Source organism: Mizuhopecten yessoensis, unplaced genomic scaffold (assembly GCF_002113885.1).
Source record: "Mizuhopecten yessoensis strain PY_sf001 unplaced genomic scaffold, ASM211388v2 scaffold3819, whole genome shotgun sequence".
Lineage (NCBI taxonomy): Eukaryota > Metazoa > Mollusca > Bivalvia > Pectinida > Pectinidae > Mizuhopecten > Mizuhopecten yessoensis.
Window position 1 is genome coordinate 450,841 of NW_018405235.1, and position 24,432 is coordinate 475,272.

A 24,432-nucleotide genomic window follows, 5' to 3' on the forward strand; every position below is an offset into this window, starting at 1 on the left:
AAATAAGGACGAGTACAACCATGCACCTATTTATGAGCAAAGTGAGGAACACACCTTTTTTTGTGTGATATATTGTTTTATTTGATTGTTCATATGTTGTGTTTTGTAGTGTTTGCTATTACATTGTACAATGGCATTCCTTTGGTCTTTGAAGATTATAACATGTTGATGTGTAAACAATATTTCATTGAAAAGTATATTATTAACGGTAAATAAGTTGGTCGATTGGGATTAACCAAAGCACCCCTCTGAGGGACGTAATATTATAATCTAGACTAGTACACTTTTGTAAGCAGCTTATAGTTTCTAATTAATTACTTTTTATTAATTTTTTAATAAGATGTGGTACTGGATACAATCTAAAATTTAGCACCATTTTTATATTTATTTTCCATATCCGTTATGTTCATATCATCACGGAATTAGATTAGATCTAATTAGGCCGTGATATCATATATTAATTTAATAAGTTATAAATGCAGCTAGTTTGATATCTTAAACGTTTTTATCTATCCAAGGGACCCAAGTTGGAAATATAAATCATCTTATGCATTAAAGACTTAATTAAACAATCATTGTGATATCTCATATTATGATATATCTAACGAGCAATGTCTGCTGAAAATATGTGATATCATAAAGGTTTGTTCATGCAGAGACGTATATATCATGTAATATATACGTCTCTGGTTCGTGAAAGCTTGCATGGATACAATGTAATAATGAATGTTACCTTTCAAGAAACAAAATTTTACGTCCTTATCGAATGCGCCTTTACATCGGAGCTCTTCTATGTTTTGCGGAAAGAAATGTATTCAAATATAAACAACTATTGACGATCATTGACGGTATCGGTATGATTTATAACTAAATTTAATCGGTACTTAAACAACATTACAAAATATGGACAATGTCGAACAACTCACATTCATGTTCGGGACATTTTGCTACTCCATCTGTCCACCAGACACTTGATGAGCTGGATTTTAGAAGAGGGATATGGACATCTGCGCTTGATGGAGATGTTGACGACGTTGAGAAACATTTATTGAAAGGGGATTCTCCAAATCTTACTGATAACTCTGGTTATACAGCTCTGGTGTGTGATATTGTGTTGTGATGTACGACATAATATATTTGTCTGGGTAGTAATAGGTACCTGTCGGTTCGGCCTTGTATCTGTTATTGTCTGTTGTTAGCACGGAAATAGATTAGATGCTCAGTGGCTTCAATTTAACTGTTTGAGAAGGTCCACAAGTTAGTACAAATGATGAAGGTTTGGTAAAAAAATAATTTTAAATATTTACTTAAAGAGCTAGTCAGAAATCCTTTGATCCCTGCTAGACAAACATACATGATTACATGTATTTTGACCAGATTGAGACTTCTAAAATGTAGTGTACATATTTACATATTTCAGTGTTGTGGACAGGGTTACAGGATAGTAGAATCAAAGTATATTTTATAACAGAATAACACATGTAACAAAATGGTTGGGGCAAAAATATTTCTGGATCATCAATTAAAAAAAGATAATAACAACCAGTTATTTGGACTATGATCTGAATATAGAGTTATTTATGGGGTGTTGGGTCATTTCACTATACACTCTGTTTGTCCTAAGTCATTTCACACTGTGTTGTTCCCCTAATATATATTTTTAGGACGTAACTTCACGACCAGGTAGCTGTACCAATTGAGCTACTTAGTCGTCAATGATCGACCTAATCCACTTCTGCTACACATACATGGTTGTGGCGATTTGTCGTCTCTCAAATCTTTTAATTATCTCCTTACGTCCCTGGTCAGATTTCTGACCCCTGGCTAGTTCACTGTGATTACAGTTCAGTCCCCCCCGTCCGATTGGTCAATCCCTATGAGCTAGTGGTCACTTCGGCTCCGCTCCCAGCTGGTATTTAGGTGTTGGCGCCAAACTGTCCATTCTTTCTTTCGACATATTCGAGTCTTGTCACAATTTACCGCCCTCCCGCCCTACATGTCATTGAATCCTTTTCGAAAGCATTTTGTATATATAAGTGTGAAAGGTATAGCTAGTGGACGCGGGTTTATTTATTAGGATTTACCCCCTTTTTCACTGGGATAAATTAGGCTTTTGAGTGTAATATTTGTATTATAAATGTTGTCTCAGTTTAAAATGTATCAGTATGTGAAGGAGAGTGGTGTACAAGTAGGAGTGAGGTACCTGTAGATGTACCTGTAATACATCTGCATGTAGTGAGTATACTGATATTATATAGGACAAATGATGTACTTCTTGATATAAATTTTGCATCACTGTATGATATTTATGGGTGCAGTGCCTTAATATTTGTGAATTTACATATATGTGACACAGTTAATTGGTTTCCTATTTACTTGATATGGACTTTATCTTCTGGAACCAATTAATATCGTCTTTATATACATTTGGCACTGCACCCATTTTCTTGTGAATAATGTTGATTTCTATAATAAATGTTAACTGGCCTTTTTTGTCTAGTTTTGTTATGGGCGGTTGGGTTGATAATTGACACGGTAACGGTTTGTTACGCCCCAAATCCCGTTCGCCCGAAGGGTTGTTTCTCCCCAAATCCCGTTCTCCCTAGGTTGTTTCGCCCTAAAATTTTATTTTTTCTTTAAGTCAAGAACAGATTAAATATCATGTTAAAAGTGAAAAAAACTTCTCTTTCTCTTGAATCAAGATATAATTACGTGCCGGAAGATGAAGAACGAACCTGTATATTCATCACCGAAGCCGACAACGGACATACTAATATCCGGAATATACTGTATATTATCATTTTCATTTCATTACCTTAATTAAGTAATGTTGTTCTTTATAAAAAGCACCTGTACAGACTACATGTTTTAACGTTAAAAATGTAAACTAGTAATACTTATACAACTTCTAAAATGATATTAACAACTAAAAAGCACCTTGTCACGTCAGCCACTTTATATCAAAGACTACGTATACGAAATGGACATATATTATAAGTACAAATGCGTATAAGAATGTAAATAAATTAATACTTTAGAGACTTATACAAAATGTAAATAATTCTCACATGGTGACGATTATGTGTACACTAGACTAAATGTGTTAACATGGAAAAATAATATTGTTGTATCCCGAAATGTAATTAAAATTACACAAAATTACACCATTTTTGTTTCATTTTGACACTTTTCTTATTTATTTCTAAAATTAAATTCAGTATATGTTATAATGTGTTTCGGTGTGAAGAAAATAACGTATTCTGTTTTTTGCTTTACAATGTACTTAAAAACAACCCAAACACATTTTTTTTAATAAAACTGATTTTAATGATATGAAAGACTAAGAAGACTTAATTTGTGACTTAAAACAAATAAAAATGTAAAGAAAGTACCAAACAATGTTTCGCCCTTAATTTCTTTAGCGCGAAACAACCTAAGGTGAAACAACCCGGAAATGTTGACACAATCTGCACATAGCATACACCTTAAATTCTTCAGACAATACAAGTACAATGTACAATTGTTCATGAATCATGAAAATAGTAAGTTTATTAATCATCAAAAATATATATAAAAATATATATATTAGGGTGAAACAACCTTGGGTGAACTGGATTTAGGGCAAAATAATAAGTTTGAGAGCGAAATGGCCCAAATTCTATTTTTGATACAGACTATGTATCGCATCAGTTGGCGTCTGCTCAATCTCATAACTAATTAATTAAATGAAAAAACGACTTCTCAAATAAAATATTTTCTTTTTCTTTAAACTTGGAATTTAAAAAAAATACTTTGTCTATCTACATTGTACGTTAATTCTGTGAAATACATTCTCCTATTGTCAGTATAATGTTTTAGTTGTCATGTTTTGTATTTCTAATGACTTTTACAAATTCAGTTTCTTTATTGTAGCATTATGCATGCAGACATGGGAGGAAAGCAGTGTGTGAGTTGCTCCTGAAACATGGTGCTAATCCTAACTCTATGACCAAGTCTGGAAGAGTTACCCCCCTTCATCGAGCTGCATACTGTGGACATGAGGAGATTGTCTCCCTTCTATTGAAGAATAAAGCAGACCCTCTAATTCAGGATGAAGATGGCAAGACAGCATTACACAAGGTGTGTATCCAATAAATACTGTGAAATAACATTGCACAAGGTGTGTATCCAATAAATACTGTGAAATAATATAACATTACACAAGGTGTGTATTCTATTGAAGAATAAAGCAGACCCTCTAATTCAGGATAAAGATGGCAAGACAGCATTACTCAAGGTGTGTATCCAATAAATACTGTGAAATAACATCACACAAGGTGTGTATCCAATAAATACTGTGAAATAATATAACATTACACAAGGTGTGTATTCTATTGAAGAATAAAGCAGACCCTCTAATTCAGGATAAAGATGGCAAGACAGCATTACTCAAGGTGTGTATCCAATAAATACTGTGAAATAATATAACATTACACAAGGTGTGTATTCTATTGAAGAATAAAGCAGACCCTCTAATTCAGGATGAAGATGGCAAGACAGCATTGCACAAGGTGTGTATCCAATAAATACTGTGAAATCACATTGCACAAGGTGTGTATCCAATAAATCCTGTGAAATAATATAACATTACACAAGGTGTGTATTCTATTGAAGAATAAAGCAGACCCTCTAATTCAGGATAAAGATGGCAAGACAGCATTACTCAAGGTGTGTATCCAATAAATACTGTGAAATAATATAACATTACACAAGGTGTGTATTCTATTGAAGAATAAAGCAGACCCTCTAATTCAGGATGAAGATGGCAAGACAGCATTGCACAAGGTGTGTATCCAATAAATACTGTGAAATCACATTGCACAAGGTGTGTATCCAATAAATACTGAAAAAACATTGCACAAGGTGTGTATCCAATAAATACTGTGAAAGAACATTGCACAAGGTGTGTATCCAATAAATACTGTGAAAAAACATTACACAAGGTGTGTATCCAGTAAATACTGTGAAATAACATTGCACAAGGTGTGTATCCAATAAATACTGTGAAATCACATTGCACAAGGTGTGTATCCAATAAATCCTGTGAAATAATATAACATTACACAAGGTGTGTATTCTATTGAAGAATAAAGCAGACCCTCTAATTCAGGATAAAGATGGCAAGACAGCATTACTCAAGGTGTGTATCCAATAAATACTGTGAAATAATATAACATTACACAAGGTGTGTATTCTATTGAAGAATAAAGCAGACCCTCTAATTCAGGATAAAGATGGCAAGACAGCATTACTCAAGGTGTGTATCCAATAAATACTGTGAAATAATATAACATTACACAAGGTGTGTATTCTATTGAAGAATAAAGCAGACCCTCTAATTCAGGATGAAGATGGCAAGACAGCATTGCACAAGGTGTGTATCCAATAAATACTGTGAAATAATATAACATTACACAAGGTGTGTATTCTATTGAAGAATAAAGCAGACCCTCTAATTCAGGATGAAGATGGCAAGACAGCATTGCACAAGGTGTGTATCCAATAAATACTGTAAAATAACATTACACAAGGTGTGTATCCAATATATACTGTGAAATAACATTACACAAGGTGTGTATTCAATAAATACTGTGAAATAACAATACACAAGGTGTGTATCCAATAAATACTGAAAAAACATTGCACAAGGTGTGTATCCAATAAATACTGAAAAAACATTGCACAAGGTGTGTATCCAATAAATACTGTAAAATAACATTACACAAGGTGTGTATCCAATAAACACTGTGAAATAACATTACACAAGGTGTGTATCCAATAAACACTGTGAAATAACATTACACAAGGTGTGTATCCAATAAGTACTGTGAAATAACATCACACAAGGTGTGTATCCAATAAATACTGTGAAAAAACATTACACAAGGTGTGTATCCAGTAAATACTGTGAAATAACATTGCACAAGGTGTGTATCCAATAAATACTGTGAAATAATATAACATTACACAAGGTGTGTATCCAATAGATACTGTGAAAAAACATTACACAACGTGTGTATCCAATAAATACTGTGAAATAACATTACACAAGGTGTGGATCCAATAAATACTGTGAAATAACATTGCACAAGGCGTGTCTCCAATAAATACTGTGAAATAACATTACACAACGTGTGTATCCAATAAATCCTGTGAAATAATATAACATTACACAAGGGGTGTATCCAATAAATACTGTGAAATCACATTGCACAAGGTGTGTATCCAATAAATCCTGTGAAATAATATAACATTACACAAGGGGTGTATCCAATAAATACTGTGAAATAATATATCATTACACAAGGTGTGTATCCAATAAATACTGTGAAATAACAAAGAGAGTGTACGTTTTAGGCTGATTGGACATGGTGTCAGAAGTTTTGAATTTGAGTATCAGTCACTGGTACCTATTGAAGTATTTCATCAGTAACCCATTTACCATCTTCTGGCATCCAGTGGCAGCCATTTTCCCAGTACTCCCCTAAAGAGGCCTGAGGTGTTGATCTTCTTCATCCACAGATGTACAAAATGTACATGATTTTTGTGCGATCTTGCACATGTGGTTTTGACTGTCACTGAATGTGTCATCCAACCATGTGAAAGGGCTGCCAGTGATTGTGTCTCTTCCTTCTGGACCTTCCGTACAAACTGCCAGTGATTGTGTCTCTTCCTTCTGGACCTTCCGTACAAACTGCCAGTGATTGTGTCTCTTCCTTCTGGACCTTCTGTACAAACTGCCAGTGATTGTGTCTCTTCCTTCTGGACCTTCTGTACAAACTGCCAGTGATTGTTTCTCTTCCTTCTGGACCTTCCGTACAAACTGCCAGTGATTGTGCAATCTAATTAAAATTATATCTTCACATCGCTCCCGTTTACTGATATGTCGCGTTGAAGATCTAACAACATCCCATAGAGGGTCACGTCAGAGGTCAACATGACTACATTATCGTTTTTATAACAAGCCAATCAAAACGCGACATAACTCTTTCTTTCAACCAATCAGAAAGCAGGACCTGAAGCATTTAATGCAGACACCTCGTAGCCCAAAATCCACTTTTTCGTCTGGTCCAGTGATAGTTTGAATATTGTGAAGCCTGTCATTGGTTAATTGTAGTTTCAGGTTGTTAAACTTATTAACGACGACATCACCAGAAGAGGAAGTCTCTCTTATTTCAAAGCAAAATCCACAAATTGTACAAACGTTGTCTTGTAGATAGACACGGCGTGTTGTCATGGGCGCCGCCATCTTCGATGCTCAATTGACACCTCTCGGTCTTTTATCATTGCAAGTGTGTTCCGGAATCATTACATCATCACTTACAGAAATGCGTAAGCTCTCATCTGATTGGTTAATGCAAAGGTCGCCTGAACATGACCCTCTACGGGATGTTGTTAGATCTTCAACGCGACATATCAGTAAACGGGAGCGATGTGAAGATATAATTTTAATTAGATTGATTATTGTGTCTCTTCCTTCTGGACCTTCCGTACAAACTGCCAGTGATTGTGTCTCTTCCTTCTGGACCTTCCGTACAAACTGCCAGTGATTGTGTCTCTTCCTTCTGGACCTTCCGTACAAACTGCCAGTGATTGTGTCTCTTCCTTCTGGACCTTCCGTACAAACTGCCAGTAATTGTGTCTCTTCCTTCTGGACCTTCCGTACAAACTACCAGTGCTTGTGTCTCTTCCTTCTGGACCTTCCGTACAAACTGCCAGTGATTGGGTCTCTTCCTTCTGGACCTTCCGTACAAACTGCCAGTGGAGTCTTTATTTCTTATAGCCCCACACCTCAGATGTGGGGATGTTGGTGCTCCAAAATGATCATGGTGTACGTCTGTCTGTCTGTCCGTCCGTCAGCACTTGTTTCCAGAGAATATATCAAAATCCAAAAGAGTAAATGTTTCTGAAATTTGATATATGATACACTGTGATTTATAGATGTGCGATAGGGATAAAAAGGTTTCTTATATCAAGGTTACTGGTATTAAATCCAGAAGATCAATCTTTTTAACATACGTTTGTAGTCAACATAGATATAAGAAACTGGCTTAAAACTAATCTCTACCCAGATTCCTTTGTCAGATATTTTATATGCGTGATCTACAGCTAAGCAACATGTATGTTCATGGCTGGGGACTGCATTGTATTCTTGGAGAGATTGGGTTTAAATAACAATTTACATTTTGTTTAAAAGTAAATTAGTTAGTGTTGACAAGCTTTAGTGTTCCCAACATTTCAAAGGATCAGGTGATTGTTTTTACCTAAAGTAAATATTTAAGTACATTATTATTATATAATAACCTACTGGATATAATTACTTCATGTACTTGGCCAGAATATTTTAGATAGCAGCTAGTACATGTATGGTAAGAAAATATAGAAGCGCGGTACATTTTGTACCATGGATCTAAAGCAGTTTGTTGAGACAGTTGATATTGTGATGTATTTACCAAAACCATTTTTTATAAATCTAAAGGGATTCTCTAAGGAAACTATATTTTACATTAACAGGCTGTAGAACAGGGGAAGACAACTGTGATGAAGATGATTGTAGCTCACTGTCCCAGTAGTACCACTGTTTTGGATTCCAAGAACAGAAAGCCTGTAGAGTGTGCGCCAACAGATAGACAGGACAACCTGACATTTCTTATTGAAGCAGAACATAAACACAAAATGGAGAGAACAACTTAAAACAGAGCTATTCTTTCTACTTGCTGTAGAAAGTTCACAACTTCTTATTGACAATAGTGAGACACTGCAAAGAGTAGTCTCATTGAACATGTTGTCATTGTACATTGTAGCTACTGAACTGGGTTAATTACACTTTTAGCATGTGTTTCCTTTCTGTAACATGTACTTCCGATTCGAAGGCTTTCCATGATTAGACACATGCAAATGTCTGACTTAGTTTAGGGTTATTCTAGTAAATTGTTTGTATGTTTAAGTGGTTTTACTGATTCGTTACCAGTAGTTTGATTATCCAATCCGGTTATCCTGTTTAAGGATAGCCCCACCCTTTAAAAGAACATTTAAGTTTGCACTTTCAAGAAAAAAAATGCATGTAATGGGGCCGTGGTGGCCAAGTGTTTAAGGCATCTGACATTCTGCTTCGAATAGCCCTCCACCACTGGGTAGCGGGTTCGAGACCTACGTAGAACAGTAGCCAGGTTCTGGCCATTGGTCCGGGGTTTTTCTCCGGGAACTCCGGCTTTCCTTCCCCACTAAAGTCTGGCACGTCCTTAAATGACCATAGTTGTCAATAGGATGTAATGCAGACATTGCCTCCAAACACTTGCATGCTAAGAAAGTATTATATTTTGTCATCTTGGTTCATGGGATATTGGTAATTAGATATAAACCCTTATATATTAATGAAGCGATTGAAAAAAACCCCACAATAATGCAAAGATTGATAACACATGTATTACTTCATTATTATATAGTGCTGGATAACACACTTTAAGGCACATCATGGTGTGTTATATAAGACTCTTTCATGCCCAGGGGTGTATAGGATAGGGAATAGCCACCCGAGCAGTTTTAAAATTTGATAGAACTTGAGGCTACTGAGGTATAATGTGTAAGTTGTGAAACATACAAGGAAAGATAACTGTAACAACAATCACAGACAAAGTGTTTAAGGTAGCCAATCACAGACAAAGTGTTTAAGGTAGCCAATCACAGATAAAGTGTTTAAGGTAGCCAATCACGGATAAAGTGTTTAAGGTAGCCAATCACAGACAAAGTGTTTAAGGTAGCCAATCGCTTTTACAGGAATATCAAACGTCTTGTTTGGGTGAATATTGGTTACACGAAACAAACATAGAAACATTATGGAGGACTCAACTTTACATTGGTTAATTCTTCATTAATAAAAAGCACTGAACTAGTGTTTTTGTAAATCTTTAATTATGCTGATACAAATAACTTCTACATAAACATATTTTTAGGAAACAAAACATAACAAACAAGACTTGTGCTACCTAAATTGACTAAATGTATTATTATTATTATTGTAATTATTTTGCATGTATAACATTTTAAAATGGTGTTTTGATGTTGGTCCCATTTGCTGATAATACCACGAGTACCATGGAGAATCAAATCTCATGTAACTGAGAATAAATTGATAAACATTACGTTAAAATTGATATTTATTTTTTGTCAAATTAACTGACCACTTTAAATTGTACATGTGGTCATAGCATTAGAAGAGCATGAGTATAGATAGTTATACAAGTACTGGGACTGACTCTCCTTAAGGCTGAGGGGTGTGGTGGAAAGTGGTGTCACATTGGTTTGTTATACAAATACTGGAACTGACTCTCCTTGAGGCTGAGGGGTGTGGTGGAAAGTGGTGTCACTATGGTTTGTTATACAAATACTGGGACTGACTCTCCTTGAGGCTGAGGGGTGTGGTCGAAAGTGGTGTCACATTGGTTTGTTATACAAATACTGGGACTGACTCTCCTTTAGGCTGAGGGGTGTGGTGGAAAGTGGTGTCACAATGGTTTGTTATACAAATACTGGGACTGATTCTCCTTTAGGCTGAGGGGTGTGGTGGAAAGGGGTGTCACATTGGTTTGTTATACAAATACTGGGACTGATTCTCCTTTAGGCTGAGGGGTGTGGTGGAAAGTGGTGTCACATTGGTTTGTTATACAAATACCGGGACTGACTTTCCTTGAGGCTGAGGGGTGTGGTGGAAAGTGGTGTCACATTGGTTTGTTATACAAATACTGAGACTGACTCTCCTTGAGGCTGAGGGGTGTGGTGAACAGTGGTGTCACATTGGTTTGTTATACAAATACTGGGACTGACTCTCCTTTAGGCTGAGGGGTGTGGTGGAAAGTGGTGTCACATTGGTTTGTTATACAAAAAATGGGACTGACTCTCCTTGAGGCTGAGGGGTGTGGTGAACAGTGGTGTCACATTGGTTTGTTATACAAATACTGGGACTGACTCTCCTTTAGGCTGAGGGGTGAGGTGGAAAGTGGTGTCACATTGGTTTGTTATACAAATACTGGAACTGACTCTCCTTTAGGCTGGGGGGGGTGGTGGAAAGGGGTGTCACATTGGTTTGTTATACAAATACCGGGACTGACTCTCCTTGAGGCTGAGGGGTGTGGTGAACAGTGGTGTCACATTGGTTTGTTATACAAATACTGGGACTGACTCTCCTTTAGGCTGAGGGGTGAGGTGGAAAGTGGTGTCACATTGGTTTGTTATACAAATACTGGGACTGACTCTCCTTTAGGCTGAGGGGTGAGGTGGAAAGTGGTGTCACATTGGTTTGTTATACAAATACTGGGACTGACTCTCCTTTAGGCTGAGGGGTGAGGTGGAAAGTGGTGTCACATTGGTTTGTTATACAAATACTGGGACTGACTCTCCTTGAGGCCGAGGGGTGTGGTGAAAAGTGGTGTCACATTGGTTTGTTATACAAATAATGGGACTGACTCTCATTGAGGCTGAGGGTTGTGGTGGAAAGTGGTGTCACATTGGTTTGTTATACAAATACTGGAACTGACTCTCCTTTAGGCTGAGGGGTGTGGTGGAAAGTGGTGTCACATTGGTTTGTTATACAAATACTGAGACTGACTCTCCTGGAGGCTGAGGGGTGTGGTGGAAAGTGGTGTCACATTGGTTTGTTAGCTCACCTGGCCTGAAGGCCAGGTGAACTAATGCCATGGTGCAGCTAATGCCATTATGCCATGGTGCAGCGTCCGTCGTCCGTCTGTCCGTCCGTCGTCCGTTGTCCTGCATGCGTCGTCCGTTGTCTGGCGTCAGTATTTTACTTTAAACAACTTCTTCTTAATATCCAAAAGGCCTAGGGTGATGATATTTGGCCAGAAGCAAACTAGGATGAAGGGCTACCAAGTTTGTTCAAATGAATGACCTTTACCTATTTTCAAGGTCACAGGGGTCAAATATGTTAAAAACTTTAAACAACTTCTTCTAAATAACAAAAATGCCCAGAGTGATGAATTTTGGCAAGTAACATACTGGGATGAAGGGCTACCAAGTTTGTTCAAATGAATGACCTTTGTCCATTTTCAAGGTCATAGGGGTCAATTGTCTTAAAAATCTTTATACAGCTTCTTCTGAATAACTAAGAGGCCTAGGTTAATGATATTAGGCCAGTAACATGCTAGAATGAAGGGCTACCAAGTTTGTTCAAATGAATTACCTTTACTTACATTCATGGTCACAGGGGTCAAACATGTTAAAAACCTTAAAACAACTTCTTCTCAATAACCAAAAGGCCTAGGATGATGCTATTTGGCCAGTAGCATGCTAGGAAGATGTTTTACCAAGTTTGTTCAAATGAATGACCTTCGTCTATTTTCAAGGTCACAGGGGTCAATTGTCTTAAAAATCTTTATACAACTTCTTCTGAATAACTAAGAGGCCTAGGCTAATGATATTTGGCCAGTAGCATGCTGTGATGAAGGGCTACCAAGTTTGTTCAATTGAATGACCTTGACTTATATTCAAGGTCACATGGGTCAAATATGTTTAAAACCTTTAAACAATTTCTTCTGAATAACCAAGAGACTTAGGATAATGATATTTGGCCAGTAGCATGCTAGGAAGAAGTTATACCAAGTTTGTTCAAATGAATGACCTTGACTTATATTCAAGGCCACAGGGGTCAAATATGTTAAAACCTTTAAACAACTTCTTTTGAATAACTAAGAGGCATAGGGTTACGATATTTGGCCAGTAGCATGCTGTGATTAAGGGCTACCAAGTTTGTTCAAATGAATGACCTTCGTCTATTTTCAAGGTCACAGGGGGTCAATTGTCTTAACAAATCTTTAAACAACTTCTACTGAATAACAAAGAAGCCTAGGATAATGATATTTGGCCAGTAACATGCCAGGATGAAGGGCTACTAAGTTTGTTCAAATGAATGACCTTTACTCATTTTCAAGGTCACAGGGGTCAAATATGTTTAAAAACCTTTAAACAACTTCTTTTGAATAACTAAGAGGCATAAGGTTACGACATTTGGCCAGTAGCATGCTGTGATTAAGTTCTACCAAGTTTGTTCAAATGAATGACCTTCGTCCATTTTCAATGTCACAGGGGTCAATTGTCTTAACAAATCTTTAAACAATTTCTTCTGAATAACTAAAAAGCCTAGGATAATGATATTTGGCCAGAAACATGCCAGGATGAAGGGCTAACAAGTTTGTTCAAATGAATGACCTTGACTTATATTCAAGGCCACAGGGGTTAAATATGTTTAAAACCTCTAAACAACTTCTTTTGAATAACTAAGAGGCATAGGGTTACGATATTTGGCCAGAAATATGCCAGGATGAAGGGCTAACAAGTCTGTTCAAATGAATGACCTTGACTGATATTCAAGGCCACAGGGGTTAAATATGGTAAAACCTTTAAACAGCTTCTTCTGAATAACTAAAAAGCCTAGGATAACGATATTTGGCCAGAAACATGCTAGGATGAAGGGCTAACAAGTCTGTTCAAATGAATGACCTTCGTCTATTTTCAAGGTCACAGGGGTCAATTATCTTAACAAATCTTTAAACAATTTCTTCTGAATAACTAAAAAGCATAGGATAATGATATTTGGCCAGAAATATGCCAGGATGAAGGGCTAAAAGGTTTGTTCAAATGAATGACCTTTACTCATTTTCAAGGTCACAGGAGTCAAATATGTTAAAAACCTTTAAACAACTTCTTTTGAATAACTAAAAGGCATAGGGTTAGATATTTGGCCAGTAGCATGCTGTGATTAAGGACTACCAAGTTTGTTCAAATGAATGACTCCGTCCATTTTCAAGGTCACAGGGGTTAAATATGTTTAAAACCTTAAAATAACTTCTTCTCAATAACCGAAAGTCTTAGGATGATGATATTTGGCCAGCAGCATGCTGGGATAAAGGGCAACCAAGTTTATTCAAATGAATGACCTTTACATATATTCAAGGTCACAGGGGCCGATGATATTTGGTCATTAACAGGCTGGGATATAGGGCTACCACTTTTGTCAAAATGAATGACCTTCGCCCATATTCAAGGTCACAGTGGTCAATATATGTTTAAATCTTTAAAAGACTTGTTCTGTATAACCAATAGGTCCAGGGTTATGATATTTGCCAAAAGTATGCTGGGTTGGAAGACTTTAAACTCTGTTCAACCTAATGTCCTTGTTCGACATTCAAGGTCACAGACGTCATATGTTTAATTTTTTTAATAGGCTCTTATGAATCAAACACTGATATTCTTCCTCTGGCTGCATTTTAGTCCACTTTTAAGATTACAAGTGTGAGATTAATACCAGGTGAGCGAGTAAGGCCCATTGGGCCTCTTGTTATACAAATACTGGGACTGACTATCCTTGAGGCTGAGGGGTGTGGTGAAAAGTGGTGTCACATTGGTTTGTTTGCTTTGAACGCCATCTTCCCCCAAACGACTCCACATTGTGATGGTAGCCTGGTGAGCCCATGAGGATCGTGTGATTTACAAAAAGGGTGTCGCTTATTTGTTTTAAACGACATCTCCTCTCAAACTACTGAACAGGTTTCTGCAAATGTGTAGTGGTAGCTTTCTTAGCACTTGATGAAAAACAATCATACAAATTATGTTGCAGCTCTCCTCTCATACTACAGAGCAGATTTTGCCAGAATCCCAAAATTGCCAGATGCGGTATTAAAAGCCGTTGTGAAGTGTCTTTCCTTTAATTCAAATACAAAACATTTAACACCAATTTTGACAAGGACAACGAACATTTTCAAAAAGGGCTACCCTGGATATAAATCTCAACATAATTACGCTTATTTCAAAAATATGTTTAGAGGTCCGTCAAACGTTGATCTAACGGCGGTAATAAACCCTCGTCTGCCAGGAAACTTTAAATTTAGTTCAAACGTAGTCGCACTCTTTGAACTAATTGCTGACATAAAACAATGCCAGGATACATTGTTATATGTATACTAGTAATTAATATGTTAATTGGACACTTCAGCAGGTACAAACTTATAGATATTTGCGCTCTTTTTTTTGAGTGGATTAGTAACCTGACTATAAAAAGTAAACATAATGCATCGGGTCTTTACTGCCAAGTAGCTGCGCTGGATAGTTTGATTGGCTATTAGCTGCGCTGGATAGTTTGATTGGCTATTAGCTGCGCTGGATAGTTTGATTGGCTATTACGTGGTTTTTCCTGTACGACATGTAGTTGATAGGCTATTCCTTACGTTTCTAGTTTTTCTCGAAAAGGATGAAAACGATAAGAAATAATCCTTTTTAGATATTATTCTTGTGATTTCAAAACTGCCTGACAAAACATCGGAACAAATTGACATACACATCCTGACAAAATTAATAATACAAATTAGCAAAGCATATATCACAATAAGCTCATCGGTTATTGTCAGCACGTGTCAATATAAAGATGTAACAATCCCGGGTATTGTATTCGCAGAACGCACAGAAAGGTCACGTAGGCAGATAATACTGCAAATACCTCAGAACTGAGAACTTTGTAGCATTGTAACAAGAAATACCAAAATGGAAGATTAAGGTCAATATTTAAGACAGCTAATACATATCCTTTAATTGTGCTGTCAGTCACTTTAGGTTTCACCGTATTTCGGTTACTTGTTAATTTATCCAAAAACACTTTCACTAAGATTTTCTTTATATTACTGTTAAAATAGACACAGGACTGACGATGTTTATACTGGTGATGCGTTTAAGCCTTTTCGCTGTATGTTGGAGGTGGAGGGGCATTCCAGTTGGTATAGCCGCCGTTCTCCTGTCCACCATACTGGATTCCTCCATAGTTAGTGACACCCTGTTGTTGGTTTAGCTGGTTCTGAAGGCCGTTCAGCTGCTGCTGCATGAGTTTTGCACGGTATCCAGGGGAGTACATTTGGAATGCGTTCCTGTACCAAAAGAAGAAAACCATCCCGCATATTCCACAGACAAACATGCCTACTATGAACACCAGTGATACGGACAGAAGGATAATAACGACAGGGCTACCATCTTTAGCACAGACTTGGTTCACACATAGGCCAATTCCTGTTCCCGTGTAGCCAGTAGCTAACCCACAGATGCTCAAAGAGGAGACAGAGAATCCATAAAACAGGCCAATCTGGAAAATAGAAAATATGCTGAACAAACTGTGTCTCGGTATATACCTGTACAAACTGTGTCTCCGTATATACCTGTACACACTGTGTCTCCGTATAAACATGTACAAACTGTGTCTCCGTATAAACATGTACAAACTGTGTCTCCGTATAAACATGTACAAACTGTGTCTCCGTATAAACATGTACAAACTGTGTCTCCGTATAAACATGTACAAACTGTGTCTCCGTATAAACATGTACAAACTGTGTCTCCGTATAAACATGTACAAACTGTGTCTCCGTATAAACATGTACAAACTGTGTCTCCGTATAAACATGTACAAACTGTGTCTCCGTATATACATGTACAAACTGTGTCTCCGTGTAAACTGTGTCTCCGTATATACTTGTACAAACAGTGTCTCCGTATAAACATGTACAAACTGTGTCTCCGTATATACCTGTACAAACTGTGTCTCCGTATATACATGTACAAACTGTGTCTCCGTATATACCTGTACAAACTGTGTCTCCGTATATACATGTACAAACTGTGTCTCCGTATATACCTGTACAAACTGTGTCTCCGTATATACATGTACAAACTGTGTCTCCGTATATACCTGTACAAACTGTGTCTCCGTATATACATGTACAAACTGTGTCTCCGTATATACCTGTACAAACTGTGTCTCCGTATATACATGTACAAACTGTGTCTCCGTATATACCTGTACAAACTGTGTCTCCGTATATACATGTACAAACTGTGTCTCCGTATATACCTGTACAAACTGTGTCTCCGTATATACATGTACAAACTGTGTCTCCGTATATACCTGTAAAAACTGTGTCTCCGTATATACATGTACAAACTGTGTCTCCGTATATACCTGTACAAACTGTGTCTCCGTATATACATGTACAAACTGTGTCTCCGTATATACCTGTACAAACTGTGTCTCCGTATATACCTGTACAAACTGTGTCTCCGTATATACATGTACAAACTGTGTCTCCGTATATACCTGTACAAACTGTGTCTCCGTATATACATGTACAAACTGTGTCTCCGTATATACCTGTACAAACTGTGTCTCCGTATATACATGTACAAACTGTGTCTCCGTATATACCTGTACAAACTGTGTCTCCGTATATACATGTACAAACTGTGTCTCCGTATATACCTGTACAAACTGTGTCTCCGTATATACATGTACAAACTGTGTCTCCGTATATACCTGTACAAACTGTGTCTCCGTATATACATGTACAAACTGTGTCTCCGTATATACCTGTACAAACTGTGTCTCCGTATATACATGTACAAACTGTGTCTCCGTATATACCTGTACAAACTGTGTCTCCGTATAAACATGTACAAACTGTGTCTATGTATTTATCTGTACAAACTGTGTCTCCGTATATACCTGTACAAACTGTGTCTCCGTATATACATGTACAAATTGTGTCTCCGTATATACCTGTACAAATTGTGTCTCCGTATAAACGTGTACAAACTGTGTCTCCGTATAAAAGTGTACAAAATGTGTCTCCGTATAAACGTGTACAAACTGTGTCTCCGTATAAAAGTGTACAAACTGTGTTTCCGTATATACATGTACAAACTGTGTCTATGTATTTATCTGTACAAACTGTCTCTCCGTATAAACATGTACAAACTGTGTTTCCGTATGTACCTGTACAAACTGTCTCCGTATAAAAGTGTACAAACTGTGTTTCAGTATATTTATCTGTACACTTTTATAGGGAGACACAGTTTGTACACTTTTATAGGGAGACACAGTTTGTACACTTTTATAGGGAGACAAAGTTTGTACACGTTTATACGTAGACACATTTTGTACACGTTTATACGGAGACTATACGGAGACACAGTTCGTACAGGTATATGCGGAGACACAGTTTGTATATGTATATACGGAGACACAATACACAGTTTGTACAGGTAAATACACAGACACAGTTTGTACAGGTAAATACACAGACACAGTTTGTACAGGTAAATACACAGACACAGTTTGTACAGATAAATACAGAGACACAGTTTGTACAGATAAATATACTGAAACACAGTTTGTACACTTTTATAGGGAGACAAAGTTTGTACACGTTTATACGGAGACCCAGTTTGTACAGGGATATACGGAGTCACAGTTTGTACATGTACAAACTGTGTCTATGTATTTATATGTACAAACTGTGTCTGTGTATTTACCTGTACAAACTGTGTTTCCGTATATTTATCTGTACACTTTTATAGGGAGACACAGTTTGTACGCGTTTATACGGAGACACAATTTGGACAGGTATATACGGAGACACATTTTGTAGACTTTTATACGGAGACACATTTTGTTCACTTTTATACGGAGACACATTTTGTACACTTTTATACGGAAACACAGAAAGTACAGGTATATACGGAGAAACAGTTTGTACATGTATATACCGAGACACAGTTTGTACACTTTTCTACGGAGACACAGTTTGTGCACGTTTATACGGAGACACAGTTTCTACACGTTTATACGGAGACCCAGTTTGTACAGGTATAAACGGAGACACAGTTTGTATATGTATATACGGAGACACAGGTTGTACAGATAAATACATAGACACAGTCTGTACATGTATATACGGAGAGAGAGTTTGTACAGGTATATACGGAGTCACAGTTTGTACATGTATATACGGAGACACATTTTGTACAGGTATATACTGAGACACAATTTGTACATGTATATACGGAGACACATTTTGTACAGGTATATACTGTACAGGTACATACGGAAACACAGTTTGTACACTTTTCTACGGAGACACAGTTTGAACATGTTTATACAGAGACACAGTTTGTACAGATAAATATACGGAGACACAGTGTGTACAGATAAATACATAGACACAGTCTGTACATGTATATACGGAGACACATTTTGTACACTTTCATACGGAGACACAGTTTATACGGAGACACATTTTGTAGACTTTTATACGGAGACACAGTTCGTACAGGTATATACGGATACACAGTTTGTACAAACTGTGTCTCCCTATAAAAGTGTACAAACTGTGTCTCGGTATATACATGTACAAATTGTGTCTCCGTATATAACTGTACAAACTGTGTATCCGTATATACCTGTACACACTGTGTCTCCGTATATCCCTGTAAAACTGTGTCTCCGCATATACCTGTACGAACTGTGTCTCCGTATAAACGCGTACAAACTGTGTCTCCGTATATACATGTACAAATTGTGTCTCCGTATATACCTGTACAAATTGTGTCTCCGTATAAACGTGTACAAACTGTGTCTCCGTATAAAAGTGTACAAAATGTGGTTCCGTATAAACGTGAACAAACTGTGTCTCCGTATATACCTGTACAAACTGGGACTCCGTATAAACGTGTACAAACTGTCTATGTATTTATATGTACAAACAGTGTCTCCGTATATACCTGTAAAACTGTGTCTCCGTATATACATGTACAAATTGTGTCTCAGTATATACCTGTACAAATTGTGTATCCGTATAAACGTGTACAAACTGTGTCTACGTATAAACATGTACAAACTGTGACTCCGTATAAAAGTGTACAAAATGTGGTTCCGTATAAACGTGAACAAACTGGGTCTCCGTATAAACATGTAGAAACTGTGTCTCCGTATAAACATGTACAAACTGTGTCTCCGTATAAACATGTACAAACTGTGTCTCCGTATATACCTGTACAAACTGTGTTTCCGTATAAACCTGTACTTACTGTGTTTCTGTATGTACCTGTACAAAATGTGTCTCCGTATAAACTGTGTCTCCGTATATACCTGTACAAACTGTGTATCCGTATATACCTGTACAAACTGTGTTTCCGTATGTACCTGTACTTACCGTGTTTCCGTATGTACCTGTACAAACTGTCTCCGTATAAACTGTGTCCCGTATATACCTGTACAAAATGTGTCTCCGTATATACCTGTACTTTCTGTGTTTCCGTATAAACATGTACAAACTGTGTTTCCGTATATTTATCTGTACAAACTGTGTCTCCGTATAAACATGTACAAAATGTGTCTCCGTATAAACTGTGTCTCCGTATATACCTGTACAAACTGTGTCTCCGTAATTTTTACAGTGATACATTAATTGCCGAAAAATAAGGTACTTTCTATTAATTAGGGTAACCTTAAACATGTGTGTGGCCTTAGTATTTTGTGTACAGTTTACAATCTACAAACTGTACTACAAGATACCCATATACTTTAATTGATGTTTACAACGAACTGTATTACAAATAAACCAATTTTATTTCAGATTGTTAGTAAAATTTGCAACCGATTTTCACAATTCTTTCTAAATCTTATTACATCATAACAAAAGACAAACAAATATAATGCATCTCATTCGAAAAAAGTTTTCAAAATACAGCTCATAAAATAGGTTGACGTCTGTAACAATACGCAAGAAAAATAAAGTAAGCTTGCATTTGTTAATTAGATGATAAACTCAACTAGCACTTAAAAGTGCCACCAGTAAGCTTATTGTATGATGCAGCGTTTGTGGTCCGTTCGTTCGTTCGTCATCGCTCATATTTTTTTAAGACAAAGTCTCAAGTGACCTATTGCGATCGCCTTTTGTCCGGCGTCGTCCGTCGTCCGTCGAGCGTCCGTAAAGAATTTACATTTTCGACTTCTTCTCCAAAATCCCTGAACCAATTTCAATGAAATTTTGCAGAAACCTTCCGTGGCCAAAGGTCAACACAAATAATGGCTGATTTGGTCCCCAGCCCCCAGGGGCCTGAGGGGCGGGGCCAAAAAGGGTCAAATTGACTAAAATTTCAAAATTCTTCTACTCAAGACCCAGATATGGTAGACTCAAACACTCTTCATAGATGGAAGGGTCTTAAGGTGCTTAACCAAAATTGTGAACTTCATGACCCTGGGGTTTCACGTTTACCCCTGGGGAGGGGTAAACTTTACTATAGTTTATATAGGGAAATCACATTTTGGACCAACATTTGTTTAATTTCCATTGGAAGTAATTCAATTTGGGTTAGCATTATCAGTATTGGATAGCAGTTTGATGGTATGCACATATGAGCCCTGACTGATCCCCAGGGCTGATGGTGTGGCAAAAAAGGGTCGAATTGACTGCAATTTCAAAAATCTTCTTCTCGAAGACACAGATATGGTAGAATCAAACACTCTTCATAGATGGAAGGTTTATAACCCTAGGATCTCACGTTTACCCCCTGGGGAAGGAGGGGGNGGGGGCAAAATTTATTATGGTTTATAATGGCAAATGATACTTTGAATATTACATGTTAATAACTTGATTGGAATTATAACCCTGAGTTGACAGTCTGATACTTTGAAAATTTTGAGCCAGCCCTACCCCCAAGGGCTGTAGGGTGGGGCTCAAAGGAGTCAGTGTGCTAAAACTTCTTCATTTTCCTTGTTTAGAATCAGAGGTGCTACATGTAGTTTCAAATACTTTTCAGTCTTAAATCTGTATGCTAGATATTGAATAAGGTGGTTTTATTGTGGTTTTTTTGTCACTTTGAATAATATTTCTGTTCATGTTAAAAACAAAATTAACTCTCTGTATAAATATATCAGGTGACCGTTAAGGCCCGTGGGCCTCTTGTTTGATTTTCAAGTTACTTTTTGAAAGTCAAAAGTTCCGCGAATCGTCACATTTGGACAGTAGGTGCCAAGGACTGTGTGCTGGAAAATTTTCTCCTATAAAATATTAAATGTCATTGATCTACATTTGAAAACACAGGGTCAGCTATATTTCAGAAGTCCAATACATTTTCTGAAAATGGACACAGCTTCTAGTGTCATAGTGCTTTGGTGATTTTAGCAGACCAGAAGTGCGAACTTTTTTTCGTATATTGTGTTTAGGTCATTGGGGTCAAATGTCAACTTTGACATAAAGGGTAAACCTCTTTTTATTCCCTTATTACTTAAATGATTTATCCAGTGTCCTCATATTTGTTCAGTTTCAAGGTCACGGTGATTAAATACGTCCAAACTACAAACAAGCGTAATCATTTATGAAATGACTTAAATATTGTACATGTACATTTATTTAGTTGAAGTTTCTTTATTGTTGCAGGGACAACTCTGCGCTTAGAGAGAACGAGAAAAGTATGGTTTGAAATCGGATAGATAGTTTGTCTGCAATCGAAATAAAAAAGTAGAAAACGAATGAGAGTTATATGAGATACCTATTGGAAATGTTGATTAATGAAATAAAGCAGGTAAACACTTACCTTGCATTTTAGATTGAACTGTATGTCATGTTTAAGATTTTCGGATGTCCTGGATGTGATGATGCCCACCGCTCCCATTACTGTCATCTACAAAACACAGCATATACACTGTAGTTGTCTTTCATGTCCTTATAGAGTTTGGACACATTTCGAAAATCAGAGTTGTTAAACAGATATCTGTCCTCAAACAGTGGATAGGTATGTACCACACGAGTTTGAGTAATAAAAACTTTGGAGAAGAGTGAAACAATAACCACATACAAAACTATAATTTTCGTGCGGTTTTACGAGTATTAACATTTTTTCTTTGTAGAACTATCACTTGTATTTATGTGAATTAATTGACCACACAAAATTGGATTTTTTTCCAAAGAATTATATTTTTGAAAATAGTAAAGCCCTAAGGTAAAATTGTATGTCGTGTTAATGGCCTTTCTCCAAAAACAATTAAAATTTGAGTCTAGATACAATAGATAAAGAACGAAGTATATCAATCATTAATCGTTTATGTGAAATTAAATATATACATATATCTATTGATTCTCATTTATGACGAAACGACAAATATTATCGCCTTTTTAGCTGATTAATATTTGTTGGTTCACGATGTATTTTTTCGTGAACAATAAAATCCACTTACAACTGCCCCAGACCATATCTGAGCACCCGAGGAGATGGGGAAGTCTACATTGTCCAAGTACACGAGGATTGTGATCCCCGCCGCCACGCAAACGGGTCCCATTGCTAACAAAACGTACGACAGGCGGGCCATGTTAGCCAGCGCCTGGACACGTAGAGGGTACGCCTTCTCTAAAATCAGAAATACAAGTATATACGGTATCTAAAGCAAAAAAATTAAAATACACTAATTTACAAAGTGACGTACATATTCAACAAATACCATATCAGTAGAACTGACCGAATATGAGTTAATTAATGCTTGTGACATCTCAATAACCCTCTATACTACAGTAACGATGTTGAATAGTTTACCAAGGCAGAAAACAATTTCATTGTTTTGAACGAAACGCAACTGAAATGAAACGAAATTCTCACTCTGCAACAGACAGATAAATGTATTAACTTTTTTATTACTTGGATGTCTTATCTATTTTTCTCCATTTTGTAGCGGTTATCTTAATTATTGATATTACTTTTTAAGTTATAGTGTTTATTGCAAGTTCAGAACTTTTGTTTTACACTGAAAGCAAAATCATAAAGTGTTCCTGCAACAATACCTGATATAACTGAATAATGCCGAAAATGAGAGGAAGAATTTGCCATCTCAAACATTAAAATGACTATAACAAATTTAAATACCTCTGATAAAAATATTCGTAATGCCAGGAATGTCAGGGTAAAATTTAAGTAATGGAATTACCGTGTCAAATTAGAAACAAAATACACTGAAGTAATAATAGTGGGAGAGTGCCTGAAAAATTACACCGAAATAATAATAGTGGGAGAGTGTCTGGGCAATTACATTGAAGCAATAATAGGGGGAGAGTGCCTGGGCATGTACACTGAAGTAATAATAGTGGGAGAGTGCCTGGGCAATTATACTGAAGTAATAATAGTGGGAGTGTGTCTGGGCAATTATACTGAAGTAATAATAGTGGGAGAGTGCCTGGGCATGTACACTGAATTAATAATAGTGTGAGAGTGCCTGGGCATTTACACTGCAGTAATAATAGTGGGAGAGTGTCTGGGCATTTACACTAAAATAATAATAGTGGGAGAGTGTCTTGGCAAGAAAACTGAAGTAAGAATAGTGGGAGAGTGTCTGGGCAATTATACTTAAGTAAGAACAGTAGGAGAGTGTCTGGGCAATTATACTGAAGTAATAACAGTGGGAGAGTGCCTGGGTAATTACACTGAAGTAATAATAGTGGGAGAGTGTCTGGGCAGTTATGCTTAAGTAATAACAGTGGGAGAGTGCCTGGGCAATCACACTGAAGTAATAATAGTGGG

General features: G+C 36.9%; 2 protein-coding genes across 2 annotated transcripts in view; one reads left to right on the plus strand and one right to left on the minus strand.

Annotated features, from left to right (window-relative positions):
• Positions 1 to 791: 791 nt before the first annotated feature.
• LOC110448081 (ankyrin repeat domain-containing protein 39-like) lies at positions 792 to 10,181 on the plus strand. The gene is made up of 3 exons (XM_021494124.1): positions 792 to 1,099; positions 3,913 to 4,119; positions 8,554 to 10,181. Exons 1-3 carry the CDS (start codon positions 911 to 913, stop codon positions 8,731 to 8,733), a joined length of 576 nt encoding a protein of 191 aa, XP_021349799.1. The 5' UTR covers positions 792 to 910; the 3' UTR covers positions 8,734 to 10,181.
• A 5,131-nt stretch (positions 10,182 to 15,312) lies between these two features.
• LOC110448082 overlaps positions 15,313 to 24,432 on the minus strand; it is a 19,083-nt gene continuing 9,963 nt past the window's right edge. The window contains exons 2-4 of the mRNA XM_021494125.1: positions 23,102 to 23,271; positions 22,462 to 22,548; positions 15,313 to 16,174 (exon numbers count right to left, since the gene is read on the minus strand). Of these exons, the coding sequence (XP_021349800.1) occupies positions 15,770 to 16,174; positions 22,462 to 22,548; positions 23,102 to 23,271 (662 nt within the window). The 3' untranslated portion in view covers positions 15,313 to 15,769. The remainder of the gene's footprint in view (positions 16,175 to 22,461; positions 22,549 to 23,101; positions 23,272 to 24,432) is intronic.

What these genes read in the sequence shown, in the direction of transcription:
- LOC110448081 (XM_021494124.1), top strand. Translation starts at nt 911, where the DNA reads ATGTCGAACAACTCACATTCATGTTCGGGACATTTTGCTACTCCATCT. An exon ending in ACTCTGGTTATACAGCTCTG is followed by an intron (nt 1,100 to 3,912) that starts GTGTGTGATATT and finishes TCTTTATTGTAG; the next exon opens with CATTATGCATGCAGACATGG. An exon ending in GCAAGACAGCATTACACAAG is followed by an intron (nt 4,120 to 8,553) that starts GTGTGTATCCAA and finishes TTACATTAACAG; the next exon opens with GCTGTAGAACAGGGGAAGAC.